The sequence below is a fragment of the Tinamus guttatus genome, unplaced genomic scaffold, assembly GCF_059628265.1.
Source record: "Tinamus guttatus ecotype Peru unplaced genomic scaffold, ASM5962826v1 Tinamus_guttatus_pri_ptg000311l, whole genome shotgun sequence".
Taxonomy (NCBI): Eukaryota; Metazoa; Chordata; class Aves; order Tinamiformes; family Tinamidae; genus Tinamus; species Tinamus guttatus.
In genome coordinates, this window is record NW_028288845.1 from 2,125,223 (window position 1) to 2,143,412 (window position 18,190).

General features: G+C 37.5%; 1 protein-coding gene across 1 annotated transcript in view; it reads left to right on the forward strand.

The window, feature by feature from the left end:
* COL4A3 (collagen type IV alpha 3 chain) overlaps positions 1–18,190 on the forward strand; it is a 42,482-nt gene that overhangs the window by 4,191 nt on the left and 20,101 nt on the right. Inside the window, exons 7-26 of the mRNA XM_088528498.1 lie at positions 373–435; positions 896–931; positions 1,046–1,087; positions 2,388–2,465; positions 3,980–4,042; positions 4,262–4,318; positions 6,021–6,065; positions 7,194–7,247; positions 7,643–7,684; positions 8,752–8,839; positions 9,908–9,943; positions 10,208–10,372; positions 10,543–10,635; positions 11,791–11,886; positions 12,256–12,326; positions 13,505–13,693; positions 14,564–14,732; positions 15,507–15,599; positions 16,699–16,803; positions 17,800–17,897. Of these exons, the coding sequence (XP_088384624.1) occupies positions 373–435; positions 896–931; positions 1,046–1,087; positions 2,388–2,465; positions 3,980–4,042; positions 4,262–4,318; positions 6,021–6,065; positions 7,194–7,247; positions 7,643–7,684; positions 8,752–8,839; positions 9,908–9,943; positions 10,208–10,372; positions 10,543–10,635; positions 11,791–11,886; positions 12,256–12,326; positions 13,505–13,693; positions 14,564–14,732; positions 15,507–15,599; positions 16,699–16,803; positions 17,800–17,897 (1,683 nt within the window). The remainder of the gene's footprint in view (positions 1–372; positions 436–895; positions 932–1,045; positions 1,088–2,387; positions 2,466–3,979; positions 4,043–4,261; positions 4,319–6,020; positions 6,066–7,193; positions 7,248–7,642; positions 7,685–8,751; positions 8,840–9,907; positions 9,944–10,207; positions 10,373–10,542; positions 10,636–11,790; positions 11,887–12,255; positions 12,327–13,504; positions 13,694–14,563; positions 14,733–15,506; positions 15,600–16,698; positions 16,804–17,799; positions 17,898–18,190) is intronic.

Consider the following 18,190-nt stretch of genomic DNA (forward strand, 5'->3'; position numbering starts at 1 on the left):
AAAATTGACAATGAACAAATGAATATTTTTAGTTCTCCCAAATTTTAAAATACACAATTTATTGCATGCAATATCCTAGAAATTAAGTATATAGTAGGGCTGACAGTCTTATGTGGATAATGAAGACGTCCATGACTGCATTCCCATTTGAGTAATTTTGTTTTAGTGCAGGCATGTATTTTTATGTTTCAAATCATATACCAACTAATGATGCAGTGAAGAGAAATTCTACTATATTATCCTGAGACATGAAAAGGAAAATCCAGAGACAATGCTGTTTCTCTGTTTCTTATTCAGTTCACTGAATTTAACAAAGGGAATTGTTCATAATCTTGCCATAACATGTATTCCTTTTTCTTTTTTAATATACAGGGTTCCCAGGGTATTCAAGGATATCCTGGGGAAATTGGACCACAGGGCCCTCCAGGAGTTTCAGTGAGTATGAAGTTGTGAATATGTGAAATCCATACCTACACACACACCCTGACTTCCTGCGCGTGCGCCCCCCCCCCACTCTCTTTTCATTATTTTTATGCTTGATAATCTCCATGTTTTTCAAAGTATTGTCATACAGTTATGAATAAATCATCAGTTTTCCTTAATTACTCACAAACTCACATTACATACTAAAGGGTAGAACTATAAGAGAGGGAGAAAGATCTGTTTGCAAATCAGATCATGTAAATATTCTGCTCTGCCTTGCTTTTATGACAAATTGCAGTTGTAAAGGTGGACTAATGAATAAAAGTGTGATCTAACGCAGGCAAAAAATGTGTACTTGGAACCCAGTGTGTAGAACTTGGTAGAGAAAACAGAAAAGCCCTGGCCCAATTAATGGCCTAAACTAGTGCTGAAGACTGCAGTATTTTACACTAAGAATCTTTTCTCTCTGTAGGGAATGCCAGGGAGAGCAGGACCTCCAGGACCTAAGGTAGTCTCAGATTGGTAATAAGAATGAAAGATTCCTATTTACTGTAACATCAGTTTATACATTTTATGGGTATTTTTTAAAATAAAAGCATTAACTTTTATGGCTCTTTCACAGGGTCTCATGGGAATGAAAGTAATAGGAAACAAAGGAAGAAAGGTAATTGTATAAAATGCTTAAAACATATTTGAAGGGTTTTTTCTGCTTTTCTTACATACTGTTGTGACCTGTTTGGAGAAGTAAGTACTGTGAAATAGTTTTCAGCAAATACATGGAAGGCGTTCTTCTTTTTTTTGGAAGATGGGAACATAGCAATTAGTATCTAAGGACAAACTGTTTTCATGTTTTCACATAAAAGATAATGATATAAACTTCCTGATAGAAGGGTAGAAACAGGCTAATAGTTTGAGGAGCCAGCAGTTAATATTTACTAACAAATCTCATTAAAGTGATATGTATGTCATAAGCATTTAGGATTCCATTGCTAATCCAAGTAGGTAAACATTGATCAATATACAGCATCTGTAGACTCACACCTTCTTATGACCAACATATTTTCCATGTCTGCCTTCATGATGCCAGAAAAACTCAAATCTTTCGAAGAAAACCTTCCAGTATCTGTCATTCATATTCTTACTTTGCGTCAAATACAACTTACACTAAGACAGAAATGTCTATGGGCAAATATTTTATTTATTAGAACCGAATCATGCAATTGCCAGGAATCTGTAGCCAGTCCTAATGTCCGGACAGGATCATTTTGAATACTTAGGGCATTTCATAGCATTATCTGAAAGTGGGGCTAATACTGTAATTATTACCAGAAAGAATTTTCTGAGTTGGTGACAGGAGCCTGCCTTGCTTTCTTATGGAGCGTTGCTTTCTTTGTAGTTAAGTTTCAAGTGCACCCTTAAAATTCTTCAAGGAATTAATGATGAAAGCCAATTGTAATAGGCCTGTGTTTACATGCATATGTAATATGTATACTGACAGCCAACTGTCAGTAATATGTTAGTTATACTTGGTGTATATAGACTGTAGTTTTGCCCATGTCACCGGTGACATGTATTCTATTGACTGACTTAATCAGTCTTGGTGAAAAATGACAATAGTTCCAATGGGATATTTTAGGTGATTTACAGCTAAAATGCCTATATAACTTTTAAGTAAATAATATTTGAAGTACTTTAATTCTAGATACTCTAACATAAATGAGTATAGGGATTTTTTCAATTTCTCGTACAGAAAGAGGATGCTGTGGAAGTATTAAAACTTCTATATGCCTTTTTTGTCAATGAAAGTAAATAACAAGCTAAGAGAAATGTTAAATTCATTAATGGCTAAGTATAGTTATAGAGAAAGTTTCACAAATTTGAAAATATAGGGATAGTGATTTGAAACAAAACAATATATATATTTATATATTTTTTTTCAACTGCTTAATTTTTTTTATATTCAGGGTGACACTGGATTAACTGGACCCCCTGGACCACCAGGAACCGTAATTGTGACATTAAGTGGACCTGACAACATGACGGTATTAAAATATGTCTGTGATCAGATACAGATAAGCCATCCATGCTGTTTTGTACTTTGAGAAAAGCATCTTCATCTTTGCTGTTCAGCTGACATTTCCTTTCACCCATTTTAACTTTTTTCTGACTTGTTTAATTGGATAATAAGCACTTCTTGGAGCATATCTGTTCAGCCAGCTCAGCTGAGTCCTGTGCACTCATATGCACATCTGCATGATGCTAGTGGAATGTTAAATGCTTGTTAGGAAACCTCCTATCGTGGAAACCCTTGAATACATGAAAAGTAAATCACTTCTAGCTTGTCCAAACCAGCATGGATTTTCTGAATAGCCTTCAAAGCCAGAGCTACGCTGACCTCTGAGGCTTGTCACAGGAAGACTCTTAGCTACTACTTCCATTTCAAAAAAAGCTTACAACACACTTACATGCATTAAATCATTTTTTTTTCTCATTCTTTTAATGGAATGTGGGTACTCATGGAAAACACTGGAAAAACTAAGTATTTGAGAAAAAATAATACTGTGATTCAACCTTCATTTTAAATACTGCCTTGTAAATCCAAAAAAAAAAAAAAAACGGTTTTGCTCTTTCAAAGAACTTAAAACTGTATATCAACTACACTGCTATCTTCACATATTTATTGAACAACTCTTTCTCCCTGGTTTTTACCTCTGTTTTCCTGATTTGATTTTCTTGAAGTTATCAATCCTTGTTCTCTGTTGTGGGCTTAAATTCATTTGTACTCCAGGACAGAGAGAGAAGATTGTAGAGTAATCAAAGTTCAACTTCGAGACAGCAGCTCTTTCCTGTTTAAATCAGGTGTTGAGCACCTGGTGTATTTTACAGTCACAGCTGTGGCAGCGTTGAATGAGAGAATGGCTATTTTTCAGAGGCATAGAGCACTGCAGATTATCAAACAAATAAAACTATAAAAAAACCTTAACATTCCTGATGCATATGACATGTATAGTTTGGAGTGTAAGTCCAACCAGCTATTAGGTAGGCAGTGAATAAACTTTGGTTTTATGATGAGTTTAGACTGTGGCCCACTACAAAATACATAACTGTACTACATATATGTAGTACATAGCTGCACTACACAGTAAGGCAACATAATCTTGAGCCAAGAGAAGCATGGATCACATGGTTAGTTGCTGGCATTCACGCACTGTGGGCAACTGCATCTCCCCTGAGCAATGAAGCTTTATTTGTTTTCCATTTGGGATTTATTGCTGATCCTTTGGATATTTATTGCCATGTTTCTGCCACAGAAAGGTCCTTTAGAAGTCTTCGTGTTTAGCAATAAATGCAGAGCTAGTTCCTGATTCGGACAATATGGACTGGACATTTAAATGTAGTTCCTTTCTCAGTCATTCAAGTACCATCTCTGCTTACAGAGATTAGCAACTTGTTGGTAACACAAAGTGTTTTATTTATTTGTTTGTAAATACTGAGTTTTTGGTCAGCACAGAAAAATCCAAGGTACTATATTAAATGTTGACTTTCCTTGTGATAGGACTTGAAAGGAGAGAAAGGAGAAAAAGGATCAAGAGGACCCCCAGGGCCAGTGGGGTTTACAGTAAGTGACCTGAAATAAATCCTGAAAGTCCTGACATTCAAGGAGTATCACCTAGTAAATAGTACTCTTCAGAGTCCAGCATTTACATTAACTTATTCTGACCTTTAATGAATAGCTGTTAATAAATTTAATTGTACTTCACTTTTATAATTACTGAAGATAAGAAAGTGGTAGAAGATTAAATTAATTTAGTGTTTCAAATATTGTGCATTGTTACAGGGGCCAGTTGGTGATTCTCAGAGTGAAAAGGGTGACCGTGGAGAACCTGGAGCACAGGTGTGTGCAAACAACTGAACAAACTGATTGCCAGCCTTACCTGAAGGGCAGTGTCGCACCGATGTTGCTTTCAAGCTTTGTTTCAACACCATTCAGAGCAAAATTTCTACAGTTCAAAAGTTCTTTTGTCTGGTATAACAGACTTGAGATCAGAAGGTCAAATATCTGTTCTTAGAGGCTCGTGTACCATGAGTACAGGAGATAAAGATGGTGAATGCACTTCCATTTGTTTTGCTGGAAGGGTCCTGCTACTAAAACTTAGGAAAAAATCTACTCTTCTGGCCACGTACTAGCATTGCAGTGCCAATGTGTGAGTAAGAGATGAAAACATCTTCTGATTAAAACATTTTGATTCCTCAATTCCAAATATAAGTCTGAACATTTTAAAAGCAATGTTAAGAAAAAATAATTTTCAGATTAAATATTTAATCTGATTCAAAGATATGTATTTATTTAATAGCTTTTCTCATACTACTTGCAGTTGCAATATACTTACACAAGGAAGGGTAGCAAGCCTAGACCAGTAACATCTTTAGATTGCACTTTTCAGTCATAATGATGATGCTATAGAACATCTTGCTTGTTATTTTTATTACTCCTGTAGGTTATGAAACACTACATTTCTGTTTGAATTACTGGCATAAAGTACTAAGCGTGCCTGTTACTCAATGTTCATTATTCTTTCTACATATTCTCTGCTTCTGGATCATGTTGTCTGTGTACATGTCATCATTTTATCTTTTGAGTATTACTCTTTCTGCTAATGTTTAGACTATAACTCATGGTCTAGCCATCTCTTTTGAAATTATTTCAAATCTTTCCTCGATGTATTCAGTATTTTTAAAAAAAAAAAAAAAAAAAAAAAAAAAAAGACTTGTACTCTTTTTCTGTTGTTCTGAACGCAGTATCTTTCATTCTACTTTTATCTTGTCACTACCCTCCTACTATGCATTTTAATGAACGTTTTCTATATTTCCACCTTTTAGGTGCCAAATAAGGTACCCTTATCCAGAACTATGTTCTCTCCCTCTGTTTTCTCCCCATTTTCCCCCTCCTCTCCCTTTCCTTACCATTCTCTCCCGTTGTTGCTGCTGCTCTGAATCTTTTAACGTGGATGGTAGCCACGCTCCAGGCCAGAAGCCCAGCAGAAGGCGGCCTGAGGTGCTCTGTACCACAGAAAGCAGCAGATACCTTTGGCCTGCTGTCTTTTTCCATTTTCACTTTTTCATTCACTGCTCTACCCCCACTATGTTTTAAATTCAGTCCCTACCATTTTTTCATTAAGTAATTTCTCTTCAAGGAATTCCTATTATTCCTAGGAACTGCTAGCTGCTATGTTGTTTCATCGAAGTTTGTCTTGCCTTTGCAGAGATCTGATTTTTTTTTTTTTTTTTTTTTTTTTTTTTTTTTAAACTGGGCTTTCTGCAGTTCCCTGAAACTTTGTGCTGGTCAAGTGTCTGCCTGTACTAATCCTTCATAGGAGGAGGGCTCAAGCTTTTCATTCCAAGGAATGCCTTACTCTCTGTTTTGTAGTTTTATGAACAGTAATTATGATTAGAAGTAAGGAGCATTTTAAAAATAACCTAACTTGCTTTTCTAAATTCATAAAGACATAAAGTACAGTTGTATGCACGTCATTTAGTTGTTATGCTTTTAGAATGCAGTGACACTTCTTTTGAATATTTCTCTTTAATTTTGGTAGGGTAAACCTGGAAAAGAAGGTGCCCCAGGTCCACCTGGTTTGCCGGTAATGATGGAAGCCTTCTAAATGTTTTCCGAGTAATATATATTTAAGTAACAATGCGTTTATCAAGGTCATATCTTCCTGCTGAAGCTTTTTATTTCATTGCAGTATGGGTTTTGGCAATGACAATTTGCATACCCTGTGAAACATTTCCTTTCATATAACTCATCTTGGGACACATTCTTTAAATATGCCAATTGATAACCAAAATGATCTCATTTATGGACTAATTAAAAAGCTAATATTTTCTAAATATATTTGAAATGGCTTATTCCAGCAGTTAAATATCAATTCTACTATATTTACTTTGCCTCCATCTTAGCATCATTAGGTCACAGTGACCTTACAAATATGTTGTCAAAACTCTTATTGTCAGAATAGGCCAGCTTTGCAAATGTCTTGCTGAAAAACCTTCTTCTTTGTGTAAAAACAACCTCAGTGCCCAGTCTAAACACATTCCAGGCCAGTAAAGAATGTGGTATGACAGACCGCAAAGCTTTACTGTGTTATTACTCGGCTATCAGAAAGCAAACTTTCTGCCATGTCCAGGGTACGTCCTTGTTCTGTTACCATTTCTAACTTTGCTGGCTTGCAATGTATGCAACTGTGTAATCCTTCAAGGAGCAAAAGTGCCTTTCCTCACATAAATGCACTTGTAGAAAGTGATAGTAGCAACCTAAACTGTTTCGTGGCTTGGCTTGCTGAGGCCTCCAGAGATCTGCATTATCCTGGAGACTGGATAAGTTCTGAGAGAAGGAGTTGCTGAATGGGAGGATTTCAGACTGCGTTCAGTTTCTACTTTTTCAGAAACAGTAGCTTGCAGAAGAAAAACAAACCAGAGCCTCCTGTTCTTGTACGATCCTTAGTGTTTCCACCTTGGAAATGGTAGAATGTGCCATGATAAGACAGGCTTGGAAGTTAGCCATGTGGTATTTTGTACAGATGCAGAACTTTATGACAAACTGAGTGAATTTCCATAGGAATTTCTCACAGATTTCTTCCCCGAGCACGTCACATTCATCTTGGCATCACCATGAAAAATTAAAGCTTTGAATTTTGAATCCTATTGCTGACATTGGTTTAAAAAAAATAATAATAACCATCCTAATACTTCTGTACTGTCACCTGCAGGGACAAAAGGGCAAACAGGGCAAACCAGGGTTTGCTGGAAAACAAGGAGCTAAGGTATTGTCTAATGGTTTTGTCGTTGTTTGTGAGGATGAGCATAGGGCGTGTTTTGTGGTTATTATTGCATATCACTGCATGTACAATATGTTTTATTTTACCTAAAATCTGACAACTAATGATATCTTTGAATCTTAAATAGATTGGCTGAAAAAGAGTACATGTTTGAGCAGGTTTTTATCCCTGCCTGCTGATGTGCTCCTGCAATTTTTGGTTCGAGTAATATGGTGAATAGTTTGTCAGGAACAGACACAGATGTTGATGAAGGACTTATCAGGAGCAGAAGTCCTTCCTGCATGTTATAAGCAATGTACTGAAGTAACAGGGGGTGTCAAATGTCATGAATATGTTTTTAATAAATAAACTTAAAGACCCATTTCTGTTCCCAAATGAAGGGGGCGAAAGGAGACACTGGTCCACCTGGAGCTTGTGGTCGAGTAAGTGTAAATTATCATTATTATTATTTGTAAACTAAAATTAAGCCAAACTGACTATATGTCACAATAATGGATGTCCCATGAGGGTATCAGCCAAGGTATGGATTTCTAAAAGTAGGAACATTGCTGGAGATCTGACAGAAATGGGATTTCCCTTTATGGAAAGCTGAATGCAAGATATGCTGATGCAGGGTCTCCCTGCGGTTCCAGCATTTTGACAGGAGACCAGACTGTTACAGAATAGTTAGAGAAATTCATAGGAGTTAATTTTTAAACTGATAGTCTAGTAAGTTCCAAACGTAATGTTAATCTTGCAATGCGAAGAAGTTGCGTAAAATTTCTGTCATCTCCTTGCCATAATGGAAACCTTTTGCCCAATTTAACAAGTAACTTTTTCAAAAGTTGTGATACTGACAGAGTAGGACAAAACACTCCTCTTATAAGAATGTAGAGAACAAAAATAAAAATTGTGAATTTTGATTTTAATCACAGTTTTATTCCATTTAAAAACAGTATTTTGGTAGTCATCCATTTAAATTTCAAAGTGATGCATGTATTTTGGGACATAAATAATACTTGTTCTCAGGCATTGGTGCCTACAGAAAATAATCCAGAAAAGAGCAAGAAATTAGTGGCTTTCATATAGTGGATGCTGGCTGGAGACAATGGAATAGATTAAGTGATGCCTTTCAATTCCTTTCAAGAGTGTTTGTTTGTTTGTTTTTCTTCATTAATGTTCGTGATTGGGTTGTCAGCTTGTACCTGCCCAGTACAACCATACCCCCACACAAAGAAGTTCTCTGTGAGCTCAAGTACTGAGCTGAACGTTTCAGGCCCACCTGTTTCTGCAGGTCTATGATGTTACATACATGTAGCAATTTCATTTCTGGCTGTTTGTGGAAAAAATAGTATGCTAATCATATACTATTTTAGAGAGGTCTTATATTATCACAAGATCATAGTAATTAATGAAATTGACCATTTGGTTAGAATGTTATAATATGAGGCACTGTGCTTCTCTCTTCATTCTTACTATTCTTTCTTTTTCTTATTATCTTTCTATTAAGACAGAGTATTATGATAAAGTGGTTGGTGAAAAAGGAGATGAAGGGCTTCCTGGACTTCCAGGCCCAAAAGGTCAACGTGGTGTGCCTGGTGAGTGACATGTGAAACCACCGTCTTTTAGCAGGAGCTGCCTACTCAAAAGCCTTGTTAACAAGCTAGCTTTTTTCATAGTGTGATCTCCTGGTCATCTGCCTCTGCCTTTCTGCCTTGATTTCCAAATTATTCCTGTAAAATTGCAGAACTTAAATTTATCCTGAGATGTTAATCTATAGCCGTGTTTCCTATTAAAAGTAATGAAGCTGGCACACTTTCCTTCCAGACAATTGAGATGAGCACCAAAGCTCACTTAAATCCTGCTTTGTGACTGCAGTGGGATCCTACAGCAGCACATTATTGGTGTATGCCATAGACTAACCATCAGGGCTGTAGTCTTTTGTTAAAGATCAAACTAAGATTTGTTGTAGCCTTCACTGATTTTCTTATGCCGTTTTTATTGTCTGAACTTTGAAAATAATAAAGATCTGCAAGTTTTTGTTTATTTTTGGATATTCTGTAAAATTATTTTTATCTTGGCTTTTTCACAGTAGAACAAAAATTTATGAACTGAATTCCGAGGCAGTATATTGTAAGCTGTTTGTCTCATGCTCATCCTACTAAGCGCTTGCTTACTTTTCTTTGATGTTCCAGTTTTATGAATGTTTATGTGAGTGTTCATCTTGCCTTCACTCCTTGCTGTTGTAAATCCCCTTGAATGCACATATGCAAGGGATTGTGAGAGGCAAGTCAGTCTTCGAAAAGATGCGAGTACATCATTTGCTGCAGTTTAGTAGGAGAAGGTAGTATCTTTATTAGAAGAAATGCAGAATAATGGCAGAAAAGAAAGAGGTGTTAAGGCCGTAAGTCCTTCTCAAGTAATTGGGTAGCACCACCACTTAAGACAAATGTGATGGATGCTTTACCTGTTGCATATGTCAGGCTCTTGCGGGGTTTGTGAGGACTGTGTGCAACAGTTGCATAAATGGTAGATGCCTACTCAGACATTCTTAAAAGATAAAATTAGCATAAAATGCCAAAACCCAAAGTTTGCAATTAATGTTATTGTGATTTTGCTAAGTATAGAGCAATCTAACCAAGGTTCTAAATACCTTGCTTTTGCAGGGCCAAGGGGTCCTCCTGGAGATACTGGTAGACCAGGTAGGTGTAGTGATCCAGCAGCACAATAAAATACATTGTCTATCCTCTGTGTTACACCCTATTAGCTTTGTGTAATCTTTAAGGTGTTTTTAAAGTCATCTCTAAGAGACAAAAACTCATCACTTCAAAGTTTCTATGTGCCAGCTGTATAGAGAACTTCTATCACAATACAGCAAAGACTTTTTGGCTGAACTCTGCCTGCTTGCTTCGCTTTGAAGTTCTGGTTCTTCTGCAATTCTTTTTGCATTTTTTCTCTTTGGTTAGGTATGTCAAGACCTGGTCTGAGAGGTCCCCCAGGATTTCCTGGGCCAAAAGGAATAAAAGGGGAGAAAGGACAACCTGGCATGCACATTGTGGGCCCTCCAGGACTACCTGGGATTCCTGGCAGACCTGGTTCTGTTGGGTTACCAGGTCCCCCTGGGGAACCAGGTGAGGTTTCAGTATTTCAAACAAGAATAGTTTGGATTTGTCCAGACTATTCTTTCTTTTAAATGAATGTTGTCTCTATCTGATCACTGAACCTTCTTTTTCTGTCAGCAAATAGAAAAATATCTGAACAGTCTAGTGAAATAATGGTGCTATGTTTATTTTTTTAACAGGTAGAATAACATTTAGAACTGGCCTACCAGGTCTTCCTGGAGAGCCAGGCTGTGTGGGACCTCCAGGATATCCAGGAGATACTGGCATGAAAGGTCAGTTACAGTGTTGACAAACAATGTCCTTGGGATTGGTATGATGTTCGCTCTTACCAGTAGGCAGGAAAACATGTTCACGAGAGCTGCTCTAGTTTAGGAGAAATAAAGGCAGGAGTACAAAACGATTATGTTCAGTCTCAGTACAGGACTATATGTATTCTTCTTTGTGTCAGGTCTCACTTTGCTTCCATATACCGTATTTTGCACATGAAAATGCTTTCTCTGGGCTGGATTGTGTTGGTAACTACTCACTGGTCCTTCTTTTTCAAGTGAAAACCAAGATGCAGTGCTGAGTGCAACAAGTACTATTGTCATTTCTACATCCTTCTTTAAAACTACCCCTCTAGAAGTAGGTGGTACAATCTGTCAATCTTCATGAGTTCTCATGAAATTCAGAAACTGCTTGACTTCTCGTTGTATTTGAGTCCAGAGCACAAAGAAAGTCCATTAAGGGCAGCAAGATGTCTTCCTCTGTTAGTGAAGAGCATCTGGAAAAGCAGAAGTGTGCAGTGCCGATCTCCCTTGGGGCAAACAGTTATTACGGGGCAGGTGGGGTTTTTGGGCTTTCACGTTCCCCTAGTATTTGTTCTGCTCAATAGTTGATCTTTGGGAGAAGGAACTAGAAATAAAATCTTTTACTAGCTTCCCAAAGGACATCAATCTAAAATTTGCTAGTTTCTTCCTGTGAATATCGGCACAGGAACTGAATCTCTCTGATGCTTGCCAGTTGTTGAAGTTTTTCAAGTTGTTCTTGTGCCGTTTTAGCTCATTGCCTCTGTCCCTTCCTTCTTTTGAGAGAATTTGGCGTATCAGTGGGTGTTTCCAACTAGTTCACTGAAACTAGACTTCAAAAAAAATCAAATGAATGTTCCTACATTTGCAATTAAATGTAGTCAGCTCTAATAGTCACTGTCTGACCACAGAAAAATACTGTACTGGAAGAATTTTGTGGTTTTGTTTGCTTGTTTTATAAGGCATGCAGAGTTTGATACACAAACAGATTTAAGGCCATGTTCATACAACTCTCTGTCCAAAAATTATTAGCCATCCTCTAGAACAAGTAATGCAGCACATTAATTAAATTGCTTAATTTGCAATATGCAAATAATTAATTGCTATAGAACAATTAATGAATCTACAACCTCATTCTAGGTGATGAAGCTTGCCTGTGTACTGATTGCAGCTATGTTCCAGGAACACCTGGTCTTCCTGGTCCTCCTGGGCCACGTGGCCAAGATGGAATCCCTGGTAAATTATCATGATTTGCCTAAGGGGATAGTGGGACATTCTTTTGTTTATTGCCTGAGAATTGGAATTGGTGCGGACATGTCCGCAGTATGCAGTATAAACCTGTACTCAACGATCCTTGATGTAGCCTTGAGGATGTGATCATTTAATATAGCATTATGCAACTCTGTGTACTGATTCAAGCAGAAGTCCTAAAAAACTGAAGCTAGAGTACTGTTGGGCTCAGGTGCAGCCTGAAGCCAAGTCAGTTTGTGCTTATGCAGTAAATGGGAAAGGCTGCAATGTTCAGGGCTAAGTGTGATGATCAGAGCTTGCCAAAATCTGTTTGTTTTATTTTTTTCTGTACAAAAGATGCTGTCTCTCTTGCAGGTAGAGAAGGAACACCAGGTTCCAAAGGATCTCCAGGCTCTCCAGGAGCACCAGGGTTTCCAGGGCCTCAAGTAAGACAGGAATTATTTATGACTTTCAGGTTATTTTTCAGATTCTACAAAAAATATTTCAGAGAAACTTCTTGGCTGGTGCTACATTAAGCTGCATATCAGCTGGTTACAATAGTTGTCTCTTTAGTGCTGATGAAGAATGTCTGCCTAGCAGGCCTAAGTAGTGATTATAATATGAACACAGCTGACATATTTAAATAAGCCTGGTTTGCTCAGTGCAGTAGGAAATTCAGCTCATGGCACAAGCATCGTGCATGATACGTGGGCAGCTAACCTGTGCTGTATTTCAGGATGGCTAGACTGCTTCTGCCTGACCTGGCTAGTTTACCATCAGATCATGTAAATGTGCATAATAGTATAATCATGACTGTGGCTATAAAGCGTGTAATCTGTGTGCTCTCTGATCTTAGTCAGACCTCTTACATATCTTGTGTCCAGAAGAACTGTGCAGAGGAACTTTCTTCTCATAATATCTATTTCAGAGATGCGCAGGACATTCCCTCTTGGGGAAACTGCTGAAAAGAGAAGGCAGACACCTGCCATAGACATGCCTTATGGCTCTTCTAACTTGTGCCTGTAGTAATAATTATTTTTGAAGAATTACTATCAGAACTCTTGTACTGCCCAATACAAAACAGTCACACACAAGAATTCATTGTGCTCAGTGCCATGCAAATGCAGAATGAAAGAGCCTGCTAACAAGCTCTTTCCAAAGGCTCCCAAGAATTCATTAGCCCCAGATCACTAGAGGCCAGTGCACTTTCAGCTCCACATTCTACTCTGAGGGGGAGACAAGAGAGACCAGGAGATGCAAGTGGACAGAGCCAAATATGGCAGCATTATGGAAACCACTGATCAGGTGCTTTCAAGGTGTTTTCTTGCCTGTACTTTTGTGCTACAGAAGCACAAACGCATACCTAATAGTCTTATCCTGCATTACTGCAGCTTACAGTAGTATATATGAGATGACAATTGGGGCCAGAAAGAGTGAAGGCTAGGAGAAAAAAAAAAGGCACTGTTCATTGAAATATGCAATTACAGCAAATAAAAATGAGAATAAAGAGAGCTACCCTCAGATATTTACTTTAAAATGAAATGAAAGCTTTAATTTAAATGTAAATGAAAGCTTGGAAACTTTGATATCTAGCATATAAATTCTCTTGGTTGCTTTGTTCCAGGGACTTCCAGGTTTTAAAGGAAACCAAGGACATAAAGGATCAAAAGGTGATCCAGGATATGTGTATCCAGAAGGACCAAAAGGTGAGCAAGGAGATCAAGGGGCTGAAGGAGACAAAGGAAGAAAAGGTTCAAGTGGATTTCTGGGAAGACCTGGCTTGAAAGGTGCAAAGGGTTCTAAAGGAGAGCAGGTGGGTATGTACTGCTTGCAGTTGTTACAGAAAATTGTGTCAATATCCCCTTTACAATCTGTTTAATCTGTTTGGATGTCTTAACTGAATATCCTCTGATGCAGCTATAGCATCCAATATGCATAAGGTGAAATGCAAGTAAGAGAGAGAGTATTCTGTAATATCAGCAAGAGGTGAACTCTGGTAGAGTCATGTTGCTGGAAAAATCTCAGCAGTCAATTGTTTTGTTGGTTGGATATTTAAATTGGAGCATTGCCTTGGATTCCTAGGACATATATGAGAAAATAATAATGACAACTTACCTGTCTAGTCATGATTCTTAAAAGGAAATAATTGTCATCTCCAAATAATTCATGTTCCGTCTTTAGGAGTTAATCATTAGTCAGGGCTGAGAGAAACAATAAAAGCTGGCAGACCTACCATGGGACTAGGATCTTTAGAGCAGAGCTCTTTGTTCAGCAGAATAAAAACTTAACTATTATTGTGATGTGTTTATCGAAAAACTTTAGAAATGTTTCAGATATAAGTATCTCCAAGCCTGTCTTCAAGCAGAACCAGAGCTGAATTTTTTTTTCCATAAGTTATTTAGAAAGTAAATAGTATAGTGCCACAGTGGTTGAAAATCAAGCCCTCCATATTTATTTGCACTTTCTCTTTTAATAGAAAGGATGAATAACCATTGTTGGTAAAAATCCATTTCCTTTAATGAAAATCATAACTAGGTCAGATAAATAATTCCTCTTAAATTGACAGAGCTACTTTGTCATTAAAATAATTTCAGATTATAGTCATATAGAAAATCAGACATCTTGTTATGAAAGCTGTCATGGAAATAATACTTGGTATATACATATATGTGATTATTAATAGGGACTAGCTGGATCGAAAGGAGACAGAGGACTACCAGGATTGCCTGGTAATCTTGGTCTCACTGGAGAGATGGGACTTCCTGGACCACCAGGATATGGAGCACAAGGAACAAGAGGTCTCAAAGGCTCTAAAGGAGTACCTGGTCCACTCGGATTACCTGGAGAAATTGGTTTGTAACTTATGATTTTACCATTCTTTACATACTTGAGCACTTGTTTGAAATTATAGAGTTTGAAGACACAGAAGTGATCTAGGCATCATAGGAAGTTTATCTTGGAATGAGTTTTCCATTTCCAAGCAGTGTTCCAGATTTGATTCCACTGAGGACAGTAGGGACCCCATTAGGTGTTAGTCCAACTACCTGCACAGAGCAAGATCAGCTGTGAGATCAGACCAAGTTACCCAGGACTTGATCCAGTAACAAGGCATTTTTGAGACTTGTTCTGGTGTAGTTGTGTTGCTTCCAATATAAAAATCCACAGTAGTCTGTTGGAGACTGTGACGTTTTTGTTTTGTTTTAGTTTCTTTCCAGGGTCTTCAACAATAGATTCCGTGTTTTGGAATCTTTCTGGTCCAAAACAAACATGGAGCCTATGGTGTGTTTTTGCCATCAGTTCAGAGGAGGCCATGACACTTATTAAATCTTTATGGAGTAGAGCTGCAGATTCATCATCTCTTAATTCCATTTTTTTTTTTCTGGATCTCTATAAGCCTGCAGCAGAGCTGAAAAGTGTGGTATTTCCTTGATATTAATAAAATACTTTTGCTGTTACAAAGCCAGGATGTGAAGGCTTTTCAAAATCTATTGGAGCTTCAGATGTATGGGAAGTGTGGAAGACTGCATTTTTAATCGAGTAAATTGTTCATTTTATTTTTAAATGCTGAAGACTATACCTTTCCAGACCATATACCTCTGTAAGTTCTGACTATGTGTTTGCCGAAGGTGTGAAAGGAGAGACCAGTACAATAACTTCATTACCAGGATTACCAGGGCCACAGGGACCCTCTGGTTTGCCTGGACCCCCAGGAGTGCCTGGTGAGTATGTCTACATTGAATACAGCAAAATTCAGAGGTAATCTAGCTGAGATATCTCTGTTTCTGTGATAAAGAAAATGTGAAATTTGTCGTAGAATTTCCTTTGAAAAAAATAGAGAAAGAGAATGTAAGTGTGAATGGGAAGGGCACAGGGGACGCGTCCATGGTTTGCTGTAATGCTGAGATTCCAAAGAGAGCTATGCTATGACACAATTCCTCGGAGAACCAGAAACCCCTGGCATACATGTTGTGGCTCATATATCCCGGAAGGAGCCTACGGCATAATTTTGACAGATCCTAGCCTAAGTTATGTTGGGACTGCTGCAGCCCTCAAAAGAGGAGGACCAAAATTAGCTTAAAGCATTCTTAAACTTCCTGAAACCTTTGGGCTGTCATATACCTTGTAGAGGCAGAGTCAGAAAATCTTGTAAAGGTATTTGCAAGCTTCCTAGAAAAAGCAGCTGTATGACTGAGTTTCCAGGTTCTTTTTTTTAAGTGACTGTTACTAAGCGTTATCTTAAGATGATAGGAGCCTGGGGTTCCTTTTCAATGGGTTTTGGGAATTTATTTCTTTGCTTGTTGCTGTCTTACATGTTGCAGACTTTCTCATTCCCAGAAAGACAATAAATGAGAACCAGCTTAACCATAAGATCTCTCTGCTTTAGTTTTATAGAACAAGAGTCCCTTAAGCTGCACTGAATATCATGGGAGAATCTTTTGTCATCTTTACAGTAGCTTCTATTCTTACACTTGCTTCTGAGTGTGTATCATGTGTTAGCATATTCTTAACAAGTAGAATTTTTTTTATCTGCACATTGCTGTTCGTGGAAGTCTGAGACTTGAGTAGATTGCATAAAGGCTTAATTTACAGGCTTGTACCTGGTATGATAATGTTAAGAGAGAGATCACAATAGCATTTTAACAATGCTCAATTTAACAGGTGAGGACCTGTTGTGAAGGAGAAATAGTGCCTATGTTCTAATGAAGTTAACTACAGTGATGTCCTAATTAATAATGATAAACTAGTGAAATGCCCAATCCTTGTATTTTGAAGTTTTGAAGCAAGATGCATTAGAGTTCAGCTGTTTTCTTTGTACAGGCAGAGTTGGATCTAGAGGTCAGCCAGGTGATTCAGGTCACCCAGGGCCAACAGGTGACACAGGCTTTCCAGGGCTTGGATTTCCTGGAAATCCTGGTCCAAAAGGTAAAATACTCTTGCATTTGTTGTTGTTTGTTTGTTTTATTGTCTTCTTTTTTTTTCTCCCTCCAGATTAAAAACAACGAACAGTTTAAAAAAAAAAAAAAAAAAAAAAACAGTTAAAACTAGTCAGACAGGCAGGTGTTTATTAATACTCTTATGATTTTCTGCCTTTGGGCTTATGAATTGAAAAGTCAAGCATCAAAGCTGTCAGTAGCAGAATGTTTTAAAAGATGTTTCTAAGACTTTGATGGCAAGAGATACCCTCTGGAGAAGTGCAGAGAAATCCAGAACATTGAATCTACTTAAAAGAGTACCTGTTATTGTCAGAAGAGGGGTAAGACATTGATGCTTCTTGTAAAACTGGCCAGATAGATGCAGTTCATCTGGGTACCACACCTACTTCAGATGGATTATCTTTACCTGTGTATGTATTACAGAGTCATAAGTGCTAGTACTTTATTTTTAATCAACTTTGGTTATATACAGTGCAGTGCCTGCTGTAATGTGCAGGTAATAAAGTGTTTTGAATACTGTGAGGGTGGCTATTCCTCATGCTGTCATGCCCCAGTTTTAAAATGTCTTTGAATAGTAGAAATATTTGGAGCCATTTCTGTGATCCAGGAAAAAGAAAAGCACTCTCTGAAACTAAAACCACTACCGTGTTGTTTTTTGAAGAAAACAGTAAGGGATAGATAATCAGAAATGTTTTATTTGTCAGTTACTTAATCTGTTTCAGTTTGGGGCTTTTCTTTTTTTTTTTTTTTTTCTTTTTTTTTTTTAAGGTGGGTAAAAGAAAACTAAATAACTGAGCCATGTTACAATTGGTGCTGAGTGAATATGTAAGGAATAAGATTCAGCATGTCACATCAGCTCTAAAATCAGGATGCTGTCTACATTAGTGTCAGAGCTTCATAGCCATATCTATACGAGTAACTATTTGCAAAAAAAAAAAAAAAAAAAAAAAGCCTGGTGATAACCATAGCATTTTTCCTTTTTCAGGAGATAAAGGGCTTGCAGGAGGAAGAGGATCACCAGGTTGTGAAGGAAAGACTGGAGATCCAGGCCGGCCTGGAAATCTAGGACTGCCAGGAGGAAAGGTTTGGTTAGAAATGCAGCCCAAATATCTTTATAGATCTATTCAGTAAGTGTGATACTAAGCAAAGTTAAAACATGAGTAAGGAAAACAGTTTTTATATTTCCTGACCAGTGACACATATATTACAAAAGGAAATTGTTTATAAAAGAGAGCTAAAACCAGAGTTTTCAATTCAATCACAGAATTTCAGAGCTCCAGGTATTTGGGCTGTTTTGGGAGTGCAATTTTCAGTCCACACAAAAGGTATTTTGCTTACCTTTGCTTACAGCAAATTATTAAGGCTATTAAATTTCT